Source organism: Pelodiscus sinensis, chromosome 23, assembly GCF_049634645.1.
Source record: "Pelodiscus sinensis isolate JC-2024 chromosome 23, ASM4963464v1, whole genome shotgun sequence".
Classification (NCBI taxonomy): Eukaryota; Metazoa; Chordata; order Testudines; family Trionychidae; genus Pelodiscus; species Pelodiscus sinensis.
In genome coordinates, this window is record NC_134733.1 from 12,292,894 (window position 1) to 12,306,028 (window position 13,135).

The 13,135-nt window shown below is 43.7% G+C and overlaps 1 protein-coding gene across 1 annotated transcript; it reads right to left on the reverse strand.

Moving 5' to 3' along the window:
* Positions 1–53: 53 nt before the first annotated feature.
* CENPS (centromere protein S) lies at positions 54–11,601 on the reverse strand. The gene is made up of 5 exons (XM_006127060.4): positions 11,444–11,601; positions 9,537–9,660; positions 7,097–7,130; positions 1,713–1,779; positions 54–1,152 (listed from the first exon to the last, which is right to left on the reverse strand). Exons 1-5 carry the CDS (start codon positions 11,489–11,491, stop codon positions 994–996), a joined length of 432 nt encoding a protein of 143 aa, XP_006127122.1. The 5' UTR covers positions 11,492–11,601; the 3' UTR covers positions 54–993.
* Between the last annotated feature and the right edge of the window lie 1,534 nt (positions 11,602–13,135).

Sequence of the window (13,135 nt, forward strand, 5' to 3'; positions counted from 1 at the left end):
TATTTGACCTTAGCCAGAAGGTCTGGCACTAGCAGAGATGAAGAATCTTAGGATAAGTTGTCAGTATTTTTTATTTCATCTAAACACAAAGGCTCAAAGTACAGCTTGTTCATCATAATTAAAAGTAATTTTACACAAGCAATTTCACTAGACAAAATAATGCAGAAAAATATTTTAATAGCCAAAAGGAATGACAACCAAAAGTTATGACTGAAATATGTTTATACCTTTCCACAAAGGAGCAATCAACAAGCGTGGAGGAACACAATTCACACTTGTAATTTGAAGAAGAAAGATTGCCAGAAAGAGCCCCTCACAGTCTCTAGATTCTTTTACGTGGTTAGGTAAAAGATATCTTGCTTTAGGGCTCATCTAGACTTTGCGGAACAATCGAAAGAGGATATGCAAATTCCGCAGTGAAAGTAGTTTAGACGCAGCAACCCCCCCTCTCTGTCGAAAAGCCGCGTAAACCTCATTTTTGAGGAAGAGCAGCTTTTCAACAAAGGTGGGAGGATTCGCAGAAAAAACTGCATCTAAACTACTTTCACTTTTGAAAGCTCTACTTTTGAAAGTGCGATCAGAAGAAGATACACAAATTCCTGCAGAATTTGCATATCCTCTTTCGACTGTTCCACGTAGTCTAGATGAGCCCTTAGAGTTGCAAGCACTCAATAATAAATTATCTTCCAGGAAACAAACAAACAAAAAAACCCCATGAAAATATGGCAATACTATTTTATCTTTTAAACCTTCCTTTGATGACCTCTAAAAAGCTTTTGGTATTGATTCCTGTTTTTTGCAGGTGGAATTAAAACATTAATTATGTTCACCTATAAGACTAAGGACTCAGTGCTTAGCTACCCTCCCAAAGGCAAATCCCAATGGAGTTACAATACAGATAGACCGCAGTTGTTCCCCAAGGATAGTAATGAATCCTTACTGCTCCATACTACAAAACAAATAGCAAGTATAAAAGTGGTTTTAAGAGGAAGATCATGCCATATTGGAATCCTCACTCTCAGCTATACCAGCCTCCATCTGCTCATCAGAGGTGGTTCTTCCTTTTGCTGCACTGGACTTTTTTTTCTTTCTCTCCTTTTGTTCCAGATTATTCAATGCAAGCTCTTCACTCTTCTGGGTGATGTACCTTAGCTAACAATAGAGAATTAATGTGTATTCTGTTGGGGACGCAGCCTGTTCTCAAGAAACCATAAAAACAAGCTGACCAACTTCCTGTCTGCAGACAGAAACATCCCATAAATCTGAAGGGCCAAGCATCAGCTGACCTATTTTTTGGACGAAGCCTTCATTCTCAGTTGAATTTCTAGGATGTAGAAACATTCTACAGAGCTGAGACCCTTGGCTTTGATACTATACCCCCATTCCTTGGTTAGCACACAGCTATGTTTACACAAACTTACAGCTAACACAATTATGGTTCCAGTATGGAACACCATAATCTTGTTTCCTCTCAGACACTCTGTGCCCAATTAAGTTATACTGCATCTGGTAGTTAGGAATATAAAATAAAGCTCCAGTCCTCACCAACTCTTCTGAGATGAACTTGGGTCACATGTTCCAGATTGAAGGGAAAAAATTACTTGGATATAGATAAATATTCCACCATCTATTGTTTTTATGCAGATGCTCTTGGGAATATTTATGTAATTTATTAGGAGCAAAATGGAGGGAGGGAAAGGAGTTAATCTTACCAAAGAGTTGCTTCTCCTGGCCAAAAGCTTCACATCCTCTGTATTGATTATTGTTCGTTTTCCATGCCTGTATAAAATAAAAATAAAAAAGCCTGTAATATAAGCTCTGTAGCAAAGAGGTGTTAAAACGCTAAGTAAAAACATCTGTAAAAAGGAGCGCTCTCACCTTTATCTGACCATCTTAGAATGAGATAGACCAGCAAGAGTCCCCATCCACTCTTATTTATGATAATAGGTGATATTTAGACAGCACCTTTCTTTATATTCAAGGGTCTCAATGCTCTTAACAAAGATGGATATTATCCCTATTTTGCGACCCTTAATGTACTAAGCATTTCACGGAAGACATAAAAAAAGTCAATCCCATGCCATAAAGATCTTATAAGCTAAATTGACGAGGATAATAAGAATCTGGAGTTCAAATTGCTTGTCTAAGGGCTTGTCTACTCTAGCACGTTTTGCCAACAAAAACTGCTTTTTGGCAACAACTGCAATGCAACTTTTGTCAGGAAAAACACCAGATAGTTGACTAGTCACTTACATCCCTAGTGCGGGGAGGGACAGGTAGGAGCTGGTACATGGAGGGAGCATGCTTAAAAGCCAGCTCCCACCTGCTCCTCCCCCAGTGCTGTTGCCTCTGAGAGGCAGCATCATGGTGAGGAAGGGAGTTGCATGTAACCATGAAGATTAACTGATGAGGCCAGGATTATCAGTTAACCTTTTAAACATGTACACTGTCACATCCCTGGAAGGTATACAGCATAACTAGACAATTCAGTCCATTGTTTAAGAGGGCTTTTGGGTCCTAGCTGATGCTAAGCTTTTACATAGCAGCATCTATGAGAAACATTTTCTACCATTTCCAGTTGTCTATGTCTGAATCCTAGCTAGTCACTATTTCTAACTTTGGGTCTATAACTCTGAGCCTACGAGTTTGATCGAACATCAATCCTTGAGATGTGTGATGCTTCAATCCAGCTACTAGACCCTGAAACCAGTGGCTTATACCTACTTAGTCTCCACTCACTCACACATGTTCCCTGAGAGTTCCATCTGAGCTGTGGGCACTTTGGCTTATGGTTTACCCCCTCTGTGGACAACATGGCATGAAAGCAAAGAACACGGGCTCAGAAAGGAAGGTCTTAACCACAGAAACTTTTCTCTTAAAGCACTCTTGGAAAACAACAGAAAGTCCTGAGACATACCCTGCCCTCATCTGATTTTACTTATCCTGCAAGTCTTTATTACACATCATGACAGTCGGCCCCCTCCACCCAGAACAGGACCTCAATCTCTATGCCATGTACTTAAACTGAGAAGCTTTGCCTCTTTCTTGTGGGCCCCTACGTAGGGAGACCACTGTTCCATGGGTTGAGACAATTAAAATTAACAGCCTTAGATTGCAGTCGTGATGGCTTTTCAGTCTTTCAACAAGATGTTAATCATCTTTCTTGAGCAGTGAGCATGTCCAGGACTGTGCAGTTACAGTGCCCGAATATTTCCACACATAGGATAAAGTAAGATCATAAATTCATAATTGGACATAAACATATCCCATTCTGTCACATTCACCAGTATCCATTTCAAGTGCAAGGCACATTTCTTCAATTAGCTTTCTCTAACACAAACACAGAGTAGCATGCACATATTAGTTAAAAAAAATGACCCAAATGTTACACACAATTTCCCCTCTGGGAAGAGAATGAGACAGATGTTAATCACATCACCTAATGGTTTAATGCCGTGGTCACCAACCAGTAGATTGTGATCTACCGGTAGATCTCGGAGGCTCTAAGAGTAGCTCTTGAGCCCTCTCTGAACTGTGTGCCTGCGCAGTACATTTACATTAGATTTCCTCATTTGAGGAACAGCTACTCTCCGAGCAACAGCACAGGTGAGTAGCTGCGAGGAATGGTGGAAATTTTTTTTTTAAAGTAGCAGTATAAGGACTGGGGATAGCAAGTGATGGAGAGGAGGAGAATAGAGAGGGCGGGGCTTCAAGGAAGGGGCGGGGCGGTAGATCTTGGCTTGGTCTGTCATTTAAAACGTGATCTTGGGTGTAAAAAGGTTGGAGACCACTGGGGAAGGTGCTCAGATTCTGCAGTGACAATAGACGAACCTATATAGAGCAGAATCTGAAAATTGGCACCTCAAACAACGCAGCTCCCTCTTAACATCATGTTGAGTCAATATTGATTCACAGTGCCACCTACTGAATCCCCAGCACCACTTTAAGCTCCTTAGTTCAGACACCCCCATACTACTAAGCATTCAGAGCTTGTGAGTCATCTAGTCCCACTGAGAGATAAAGCATTTCCCTGTCATCTGAAGACACCAATTTAAAACCATTCCTTCCAGTGATCCAGAAAAAGAAGTGTGCTGGCAGGAAGGTAGCCACATGGGCAGACGATGTAATGCTGCAAGGGGAATGCCTCAAGAGAACATAAGAATGGTTATACTGGGTCAGATCAAAGGTCCATATGCCCCAGTAGCCTGTCTGCTGACAGTGGCCAGTGCCAAGTACCCCAGAGGGGGTGGACCGAAGACAATGATCAAGCGATTTGTCTCGTGTCGTCCATCTCCAGCCTCTGACAAACAGAGGCCAGGGACACCATTTTTATCCCCTGGCTAATAGCCTTTTATGGACCTAACCTCCATGAATTTATCTAGCTTCTCTTTAAACATGCGAAAAGAAAAATCAGGAGAAAGCAATTGTGACAGAGGTGTCCCCTGTAACACAGAACAAGGTGTAAGGCAATGTGTGGAGGCTGCAGAGGGATGTTTAGAAACAAGGCCTTGGAAGAGCAATGAAAGTAAAGGTATAGCTAGGGGTGAAGTTGTGCAGGTTTCGATGTTGGGGACAACAAGCCTGAACTTGATTTTAAAGACATGGGATTCAAAGAGGGGAATGACAGTCCCAGCAGCTGGGAAAAAAGGCAATTTTAGTAGTACAGATTGAATCTCTCTATTCTGGCACCCTTGGGACCTAAGTTCCCTGTAAGCTGTGCACTTGTGCAGCTGTTTTCTGAGCTACGCTCAGAAGATCAAAAGTCCCACACAGGCAGGGCGCTCCGAAGACTGGTGGTAAGTGGGATGTCATCTTGTTAGCAAGTAGCTAAACAGAGCGTCTCTGTGTTTGAAATGGAACAGCTCCCAGAGCAGGTAAACGGAGATAATAAGTGAATGGGGGGAAGGGGGAGAGGAGGAGGAGGGAGGGAGGGAGGGAGTGATTGACTGGCTGAGGTGGAGTCAGAGGGAAGGGGAGTTTGGAGAGTCCCATCTGCTAGAGGTGAGAGAGGCAGAAACTCAGCACTCTCAAGCCTCTTAGGAAGGGGAAGATAAGGGGCTGACTGCATGGGATAGATGGGAGAAGGAGGGGGGCTGCTGGCAATAAGGTGAAGTGAAGGTGGGGGGAGGTGTGGATAATTTGTGTTTTGGCTGGAAGTTAGAACAGGACAGACTGCTGGTGCCTGGGCTAAGGGGAGCAGATTGCACAAGGACAGGTCAGGAAAAGGGGTGGATGGGTGCTGACAACTGTGCAGTGAGGTGGGTGGGAGGAGGGAGTTTGTTTGGGGTGTCCAGGACTCACTTGCTGCACTCCTCTCTGTCTGTCTGGGTTGGAGGGGGTGTTGGAAACAGGCTGTATCGGGTGGGTGGATGCCAAAACATTTGCAAAATTACATTTCAAACAAAGTTTATATTGGTATTAATGGCTTAAGGTAAAAAAAAAAGATTGTTTTAACAGATTTTTTTGGAGAGTTGCAGATATCTCAAACACTGATCTTAATGAATTTTTTCAATACTGTGTTACTGATTCATTCATGGTATATTTGATTTCATATTAAATATTGTAAGCATTGCTCCCTCTTAAGCCCTTGTTTTAATATATTTTCTTCCACACTATGAACTGCTTAAAAGCATGTGTTTTGTTTGTATTGCTGGTGCATATCCACACAACCACCTCAATATTGATGTTGCGCCTAAGAGATTTCAAACCACTCAAGGATAGAAAATGTTAAAGGGAACACTGCGGGACCTGAGTGGTGTCCAACCAGAGAATTTGCCAAACCACGGGAGGTCAATATTGTCTAGCAGCATTACCAACTCTTCCACTGCTTACTGGCCTCTTAGAAGACATTTAAGGGTAAATTAGAGCTAAATAACAACACAGAATAGTGAGAGCCAGGACTGGTGGCTGGGAAGCTTGGTCAGACCCATGGTAAGTGGACATCTGGCTAACTAAAATAATGTGGGACCATGGATGTTCCCGGACCAGAGAGTACCGACCGGACTAGAGAGGTTCACCCTATACTGCTTTGTACAAGCAGAGGAGTGGCAATAATCAAAGGGATGCTGTGAGAACAGAGATACAAGGATGCTTGGGCACTTATAAGAGTAGAGTTACAGATACCCATAGTTTAAAGCAAATACACAGATGACCCAAAACAGATTTTAAATCCACAGGGTTTTTGTATACAGAATACAGTTGGGAGGAAAGGTTGTTGGCACCAAACCTGACTTGACGATACACTGAACTGCTTCAGCTTCTACAGTCTTCAGTCATTCAGATGGTTTAACAAAACATTCAATAGCAATAATTTTCTGTTCCACAGTTCTAATGGAACAAATAAGCATAAACCACAGGCACATCACACAACACCAGTTTTACAGGGTGAAAACAAACTACCTATTTATCCATTTTTCAAGGAGCATTATTCACTGTTAACAAACACAGCAAAATGATAACCTCTGACTGTGGATATTGTGCTGTACTTATCCATACACCTGCACGCAACTACATTAGAACACAAGTCACACACAAAGCTACGTTCAGGAAGCAAGCTCAATACCAGGGCTTTATTATCTTCTAGGAAATGTATTTATCTTGTATTGTGTATGTTTTTTCCATCTTTGGTACAAACTGACAAAGCAATTCTGAGACCAACAGATAGGAGGGGGAAACAACAAGCTACAATATTATCCAGAGTTCTTAAAACACTATTCACATCCATTAAACAGTTTGAGTCAAGCACTCAGAAAACTTTGGAAAATGCACTGACAGGTATGAATCATCATTACCAATACAGACAGTGCACTAGGATTTAAAAATTATTAAACTCTCAACCCCAACAAACAAAGACTGAATAAAAGCTGCATTCTAATTCAGCAAAGCTTCAATATCTGTTACCTAAATGTCTGTTACCACAATCAACTACTAAATGAAAAGTGGGTTGGACCCCTTGAAACGTATAGAAAGGTAAGAAGTTCTCAGATACAATGGGAAAGGGGGATAGGAAAGAAAGGTCATTCTGTATCCCAACATAGCAACAAGTGAAGAGCAAAAAACCAAGACTGTAAGAATTAAGTATTTCTGCAGTGCCTACCTTGCAAACATTTCAAGGTCTTTTGCAAAATTTTCTGAAAGAAAAAAGTTAAAAAAATACATTTTACACAGCTGAAAACACTTTCTAAAGTCAACAAGATTAAATCTGTTTCATTTCTATAGCAATTATGGTGGTAAATAATGTTACATGTACAGAATTTTTGACTAAAGCATTTCCGAAAGTACACAAACAACAATGCTGAAATACCACCATCCCTAGGCATGAAGGGCACCATCCCATGCAAACAAGCAGAGCAAAATATCACATACAACAGCATAAGGATGTTAAAACGCAGTTCATGGACTAGTCAATGGAATTTCCATCGACTAGTCGATAGGCACTTCCGCATTCCTCCTTTGAAATGTACAAGAGCCCCTGCTGGGAAGTCCTGCTGACTAGGGGCTGCCTGCTTTGAAATGCACAAGAGTCCCCAAAGGGGGTTCTTGTGCATTTCAAAGCCATGGAGCCTGGGGTCAGCGAGGGACTCACAGCATGCTGCTAGGAGCCCGGGGTCAGCTGGGGAGTCCTCAGCTGAACCCAGGTTCCACGCGGCACTTCCCTGGAACCCAGGGTCAGCTGGGGAGTCCCCAGCTGATCCCAGATTCTGGGGAAATGCTGCAGGGAGCCCGGGGTCAGCTGAGGACTCCCCAGCTGGCTCTGGGCTCCACGGCAGCTACTCTTTTAAAATGTGCAGAGACGGCGTTTTAAAAGGGCAGTGTGTGTGTGTGGGGGGGGGGAAATCAACTAGTTAAAAGACTATCCAATAAGTAAATGATTATTGGATAGTTGACTAGTGTTTAACATCCCTGCAACAGTATAGGGAGATTATGGATATTTTTGGATAGGGTCAGTGTTCCCTATAAGATGGGTGCTTGTGCAGCCACTCAGGAAAGATTTAGATGCCACCCAGCTGATTAGCAGGGCACATAAAACTATTCTACACGTGGAAAACATTAGAGGGAACATTGATCAGGACACCAAGGCGAGTCTTTGTACATTATTATATAATAGCAATAAACTACTGTTACAGTTTTTGCCCAGGAACCTTTAATATCCATACAGAGCAAAAAGGAACTCACATTTTTAAGATTTCAGTTTGAAAGACACATACAGCAAAATTGACTTTGCAAGTATGATGGATTGAATTGTTCTGCTAGAATTTGAACTGTGGTTCCATGAGTTTAAGTATTACAGTCTTGGATATTAGACCCTTAAGACATATGCTTTGACCAAACAGCTATGGCTAATATCAAGTGATTAATGTTTATAAAAGTCTGTTAAGTGTGAAACATTTTTATCGTTATTTGTGACACTACTGAAGTGGCCCAATGCACATTATGGCTCTATAGCAGAAGATGTACTTGGGGAGAAAACGACACCTTTTGGGCCTAATACACCACTGTTAAAAGAACCACTATTGGAGCTTGGAAATGCATGCGAAGTACCCATGGCCTTTGTTTTCTGTTTTGCTTTTTACAAGCATTCCTTTAATTGTATTTATTTAAAAAACTAGATATAAAACAGCAATGAAGCCTATACATAATAACTATCTAGTTATGGGGAGAAATGAAGAAATAAGTTGCCTTGATAATCAGTCCCAGATCAGAGAAATGCCAAGCAAACATAAGCTTCCCCAGACGGCCCAAGAGTTTATATGCTTCAGCATTTATAATGTTAGAAGAAGTGCAGAAAACACGGTTTCAAGAGACTGAATGGCTGCTTACACAATAAGAAAGACAAGCTTCATTCTTGCAATTAAAAAAGGCTGTCTCTGCTTTACACTATCAGGCAAGAGCCAGCACAACCATGTCATGGGTGCCAACCCCATGGGTGCTCAAGGGTTGGGGCACCCATGGGGAAAAGTTAGCATCCACCAGTGCCAAGCTCCCCTCTCTTCCTCTGATGCTTCTTGCATGCCAGGGGCCCCTTTAACTACTCCTCCCTTGCTACCCAAGGGAACACCATGAACTGCTGATTTATGCTGTTCAAGAAGCTTCAGGAGGAGTGGGGTTCAGATGCACATTGTGGAGGAGGCATGGTGGGGAAGGGGTGGAAGAGGGCAGAGCTCGGGGGAAAGATTGGAATGAGGGTTGGATGGGGGTCGAGCACCCCATGCCTGGAGGATAGGTTGGCACCTATGAACCATGTTATCTGGAACTATTATCAATATACATTCTTGAAGCCAGTTTCTTAATGTGGACCATTTTGTTGCATAGATGAGATCATACGTGAGATTTCATATCTGTAGTACCCCCTTCATGCCAGGAAAATAAAATTAAATAGTTCTTGCACTCTTTAAAAATGATCCAAGACACAGTCTACACTCCTTACATCTAATTTTAGTCCTTACATCTAATTCTAGTTCAATTTAAAAAAAAAATACTTAATATCCACTGATTGTTTCTACTTACAAATACAGCATAGATATGTATGGACATACCACATTGCCTGAAGGTGATCTCTGAAATAGCTGCAATGCTTTGTTTGCTAAACTGAATTTCTTTATCTTCTGCAACTTCTTGGCTTAAACAACCAACAGTGTAGTGAACTGCAGCCTTTAGCCTCTGAAACAATCCGAAACAAATTATGCTGTGGACTTTTCATACCAATACACCATTTCTCACTTAAATTATAAAGACACATTTACAGACTGAAACAATACAGAAGAAAATTATTGCAATGGCACGTTTATAAAGCATGCAGTGCCTGAAGTATGTATAATGCTTTAAAAAATGGATTCCGCTATCTTTTAGGGTTACAATCTAAATTAAATTGGGAGAAAAAACAGGATGGGAAAGGACAAGAGAGACAATATAAATTATTCTATTACCAGGAAAGCTCTATACACCTTAAGGATACAAAGACTTTTAAACAAATTATTAATATTTATTACTAAAATATTCAAGTAATGAATGTTCAATCAAATCACAGCATCAGTGACACCTTGCCCATTGCTTTTCCATTACAAATTAACTTTGATATTTTCTGTTTACTTAGGCTTGACCCAATACAATTTTTTTGTTTTTAATTCACAATTAGCTCAAACTGCCTTTGTACTGTAACTGTATACAAAAGTAAATACTCTTTATTGGCCCAGTCCAGGAAGATGCTTAGCATCTTTACCTCCTAATAACTACATTAGGAGTTGCATATGCTAAGAAGCCCTTAGGACATCCTTTGGGCCTCATCCATCTGGCCCATACTTTGCCAAGATGCTCAAAGCTATTTAGGCTCCTAACTTTCAATTATTTGCACCTCTCAGGATCTGAGTTTTATATACTTATACAGAGCTTGCCACTCTGAAGACTCTGAGATTACCCACAGTACTAAGTAGCAGGTGGCAAGTGACCGAAGAATCAAGATTTGAATGTAGGTATATGCTCTGTCCAATAGCCATAACTTAATTTTGTGGGAGAGGGCAAAAAAAAGCACAATAAAAATAGTAAAAACCTAAGTTGAAGATGCTCAAAGCCTTTTCACACTGTTGAGACATACTCATTTTTAAAGGCTGGACTTTTGTTTCCTCTGGACAGTTTGACTCTAATTCGTTTCTTCCATTGGGAAAATGAAAATTTAGGACTTGATTTAGGTTTGAGAGGATGGTCTTCCCAACAATGAATTGTATAACATAGAACCATTTATTATTATAGAAGAAAAGGGCCTACTCTTGTATCAGTTCAGACACTGGCATAACATTTGTACACACTATCCCACAGTGGAAGTGTGTGGGAAAGAAATGGAGGGAACATAATAGCTCTAAAAAGGGGATTAAATGACATTTTTTAGGGTATAGAGCAGTCTTTCGTGTAAGCCACCCAGGAGAAATTCAAATGCCACCCAGCTGATTAGCACCCACAGCTGGCAGCATGGTGGTGCACATCTGCATATGCCTCCCTGCACATAAACATTATTCTGAACATGGATGAAAAAAAAATTACAGGGAACATTGTTATAGAGATTTGCAGAGGTGAAACTGGAAAACCTGCCTCTGTATCAGAGAGGGGATCTCGAGTCTCTGAATAGGGTAGGAAGGGAACCCACCAGGAGGGAGGGATGGGGGAACGGACAGAGCTACCTCCCAGCAGCAGACTGCACGGGGGCGGGACCCCGGCCAGTTGGGCGTGGAACTGCGTGCCCCGAGGAATGGCGGGGAGAGGTGAGGCGGGGCAAAACGGAGGCGGGCCGGGGTATTTGGGGAGGAGGAGAAGCAGGCCCCGGGCGGAACGGCGGGTGCCCCCCGGGGCTGTGTAGGGAGCGAGAGAGACACTTGGGGGCGGTGCCACCCATGGGATAAAAGCGAAGGGGCGCCCCTAAAGCGGGGAGGGAGGGGCTCACCTCGCCCTATACCTGAGTGTGTAAGAGGCGCTCGCGCTCCGGCTCCCCCTCCGGCTCCATGGCGCGCCCGGCCTGTTGCTGCCGCCTGCCCCGGCGGTGTCCAAATCTCCCGCCCAGCGCCGCGGGGGCGGGGCCGCCAGCGGGAGGGAGGTGGCGCCGCTGACTCGGCCTGCCGGAGAAAGTGGGGAGGGGAGCTGTGGGGGGAGCCTGTGGCCATGGGGACGGGAAGAGAGGGGAGCACAGGGAACGTTTTTGTATAAACCCGTCTCCCTGTGTCGCGGTCTAAGGTTTTACAGTCGCTACAACACTCTTGGGCTCAGCAATACACAACAGCGTAGACGGGGATTTCCCTACCCCCCATGGGGGTGTATCCCCCCACTGAATGTCTCCAACCCCTCCCCCCCAGTATTGTGAACTATGGTGCCATACAGCCCACCTTCCCCCTCACGGTGTCACCCCTCATCAGCCCTGACACCCCCCCTTGTAAATTCAACCTCCCCCCATTTCAATTCCTGGGGAGGCTACTGGCAGTAGGCTCCCCTAGGGCTCATGAAGATGCATGACAGTAATCCCATTTCAAATGTGCGGCTTGTCACAGTTCCATTGGCCTTGTATTGAGACGTAAAAATTCACCTCAGGTCACTTCACACTGGCACTGGCGTAACATTTGGGGCCGGTGGCACCCCTCACATTCTGCCCGATTCTGTCATATCCCCTTTTCATCTCATCTGTAAGCAGGTTCTAACCTTTTCAATCCCTCTTTCCAGTTCAAATCTTTCCATTTTGGTCTCTCCCCTCGTTTTCGAAGTTAAAACGGTCTCCAGTCAGACACACCTTCACTAGCCACCAGATGTCACCATTTTCCTATTCAATAAGTTTTAACAATTTCATAACATCCTGTATTCCTCTCCTGGGCCTGAATTTTAATTTTAAGAAAGCATGAAGGTGATAATGCTGTGGCTCCCCTTGGCTGCAAATGGTAAATGGCTCCGTGGCTGTGGAGCTGGTACAAACCAGAGTGGTCCAGTAGCTGCGTGCTCAGATCAGTCCAGAGACCACTTTGAGAAACACTGATCTAGATCAAGGAGGATACACAGTTTTGGCTCCATGGTGCTGCTGAGGGGGAAAGAAGACCCCGACTGTGCCCTATTTTACCCCATCTTCTCAACACAGCAGTCCTTTCTTTGGTTGCATCTGCTCCTATTGCAGACCTGCCCAACTCCGAAAGCGACGAGGGCCATATTACTCCAAAGAAAACAGCTGTGGGCTGCAAGTAGGGATGCTTTCCCCAAAAATACCAAACACGCGGCTAAAAATTTTTGTTGAGCCAAACAAAAACAAAAATGCATGTCTCCACTTGGCCCCCTGGCATTTGTGTCTCCTTCATCCTGCCCCTTGATGTCTTCCCCTTTCTCCTAACGCACCCTCCTCCCCTCAGCACAAGCCCCTTCCCCTCCCCTACCAGGTGTCTGCTAGCATCCCGCACTCTGGCTCACGCCCTACCTCCTCGCGCCAGAGCTGTACGAAGGCAGTCCGGCAGCAAGAATCGCTGCACTTCCCCCTTCCCAGCGGTGCTCCTGCCCTGCCGGCGGATCAGATGAGGCCGCGCCACCCGTAGTTGTCACGGGCCCCACAGTGAGCCCCTGTGGGCCGCATGTTGTGCAGGCCTGTCCTATTGGGTAGAATGTATGGTTCCTCTCCACA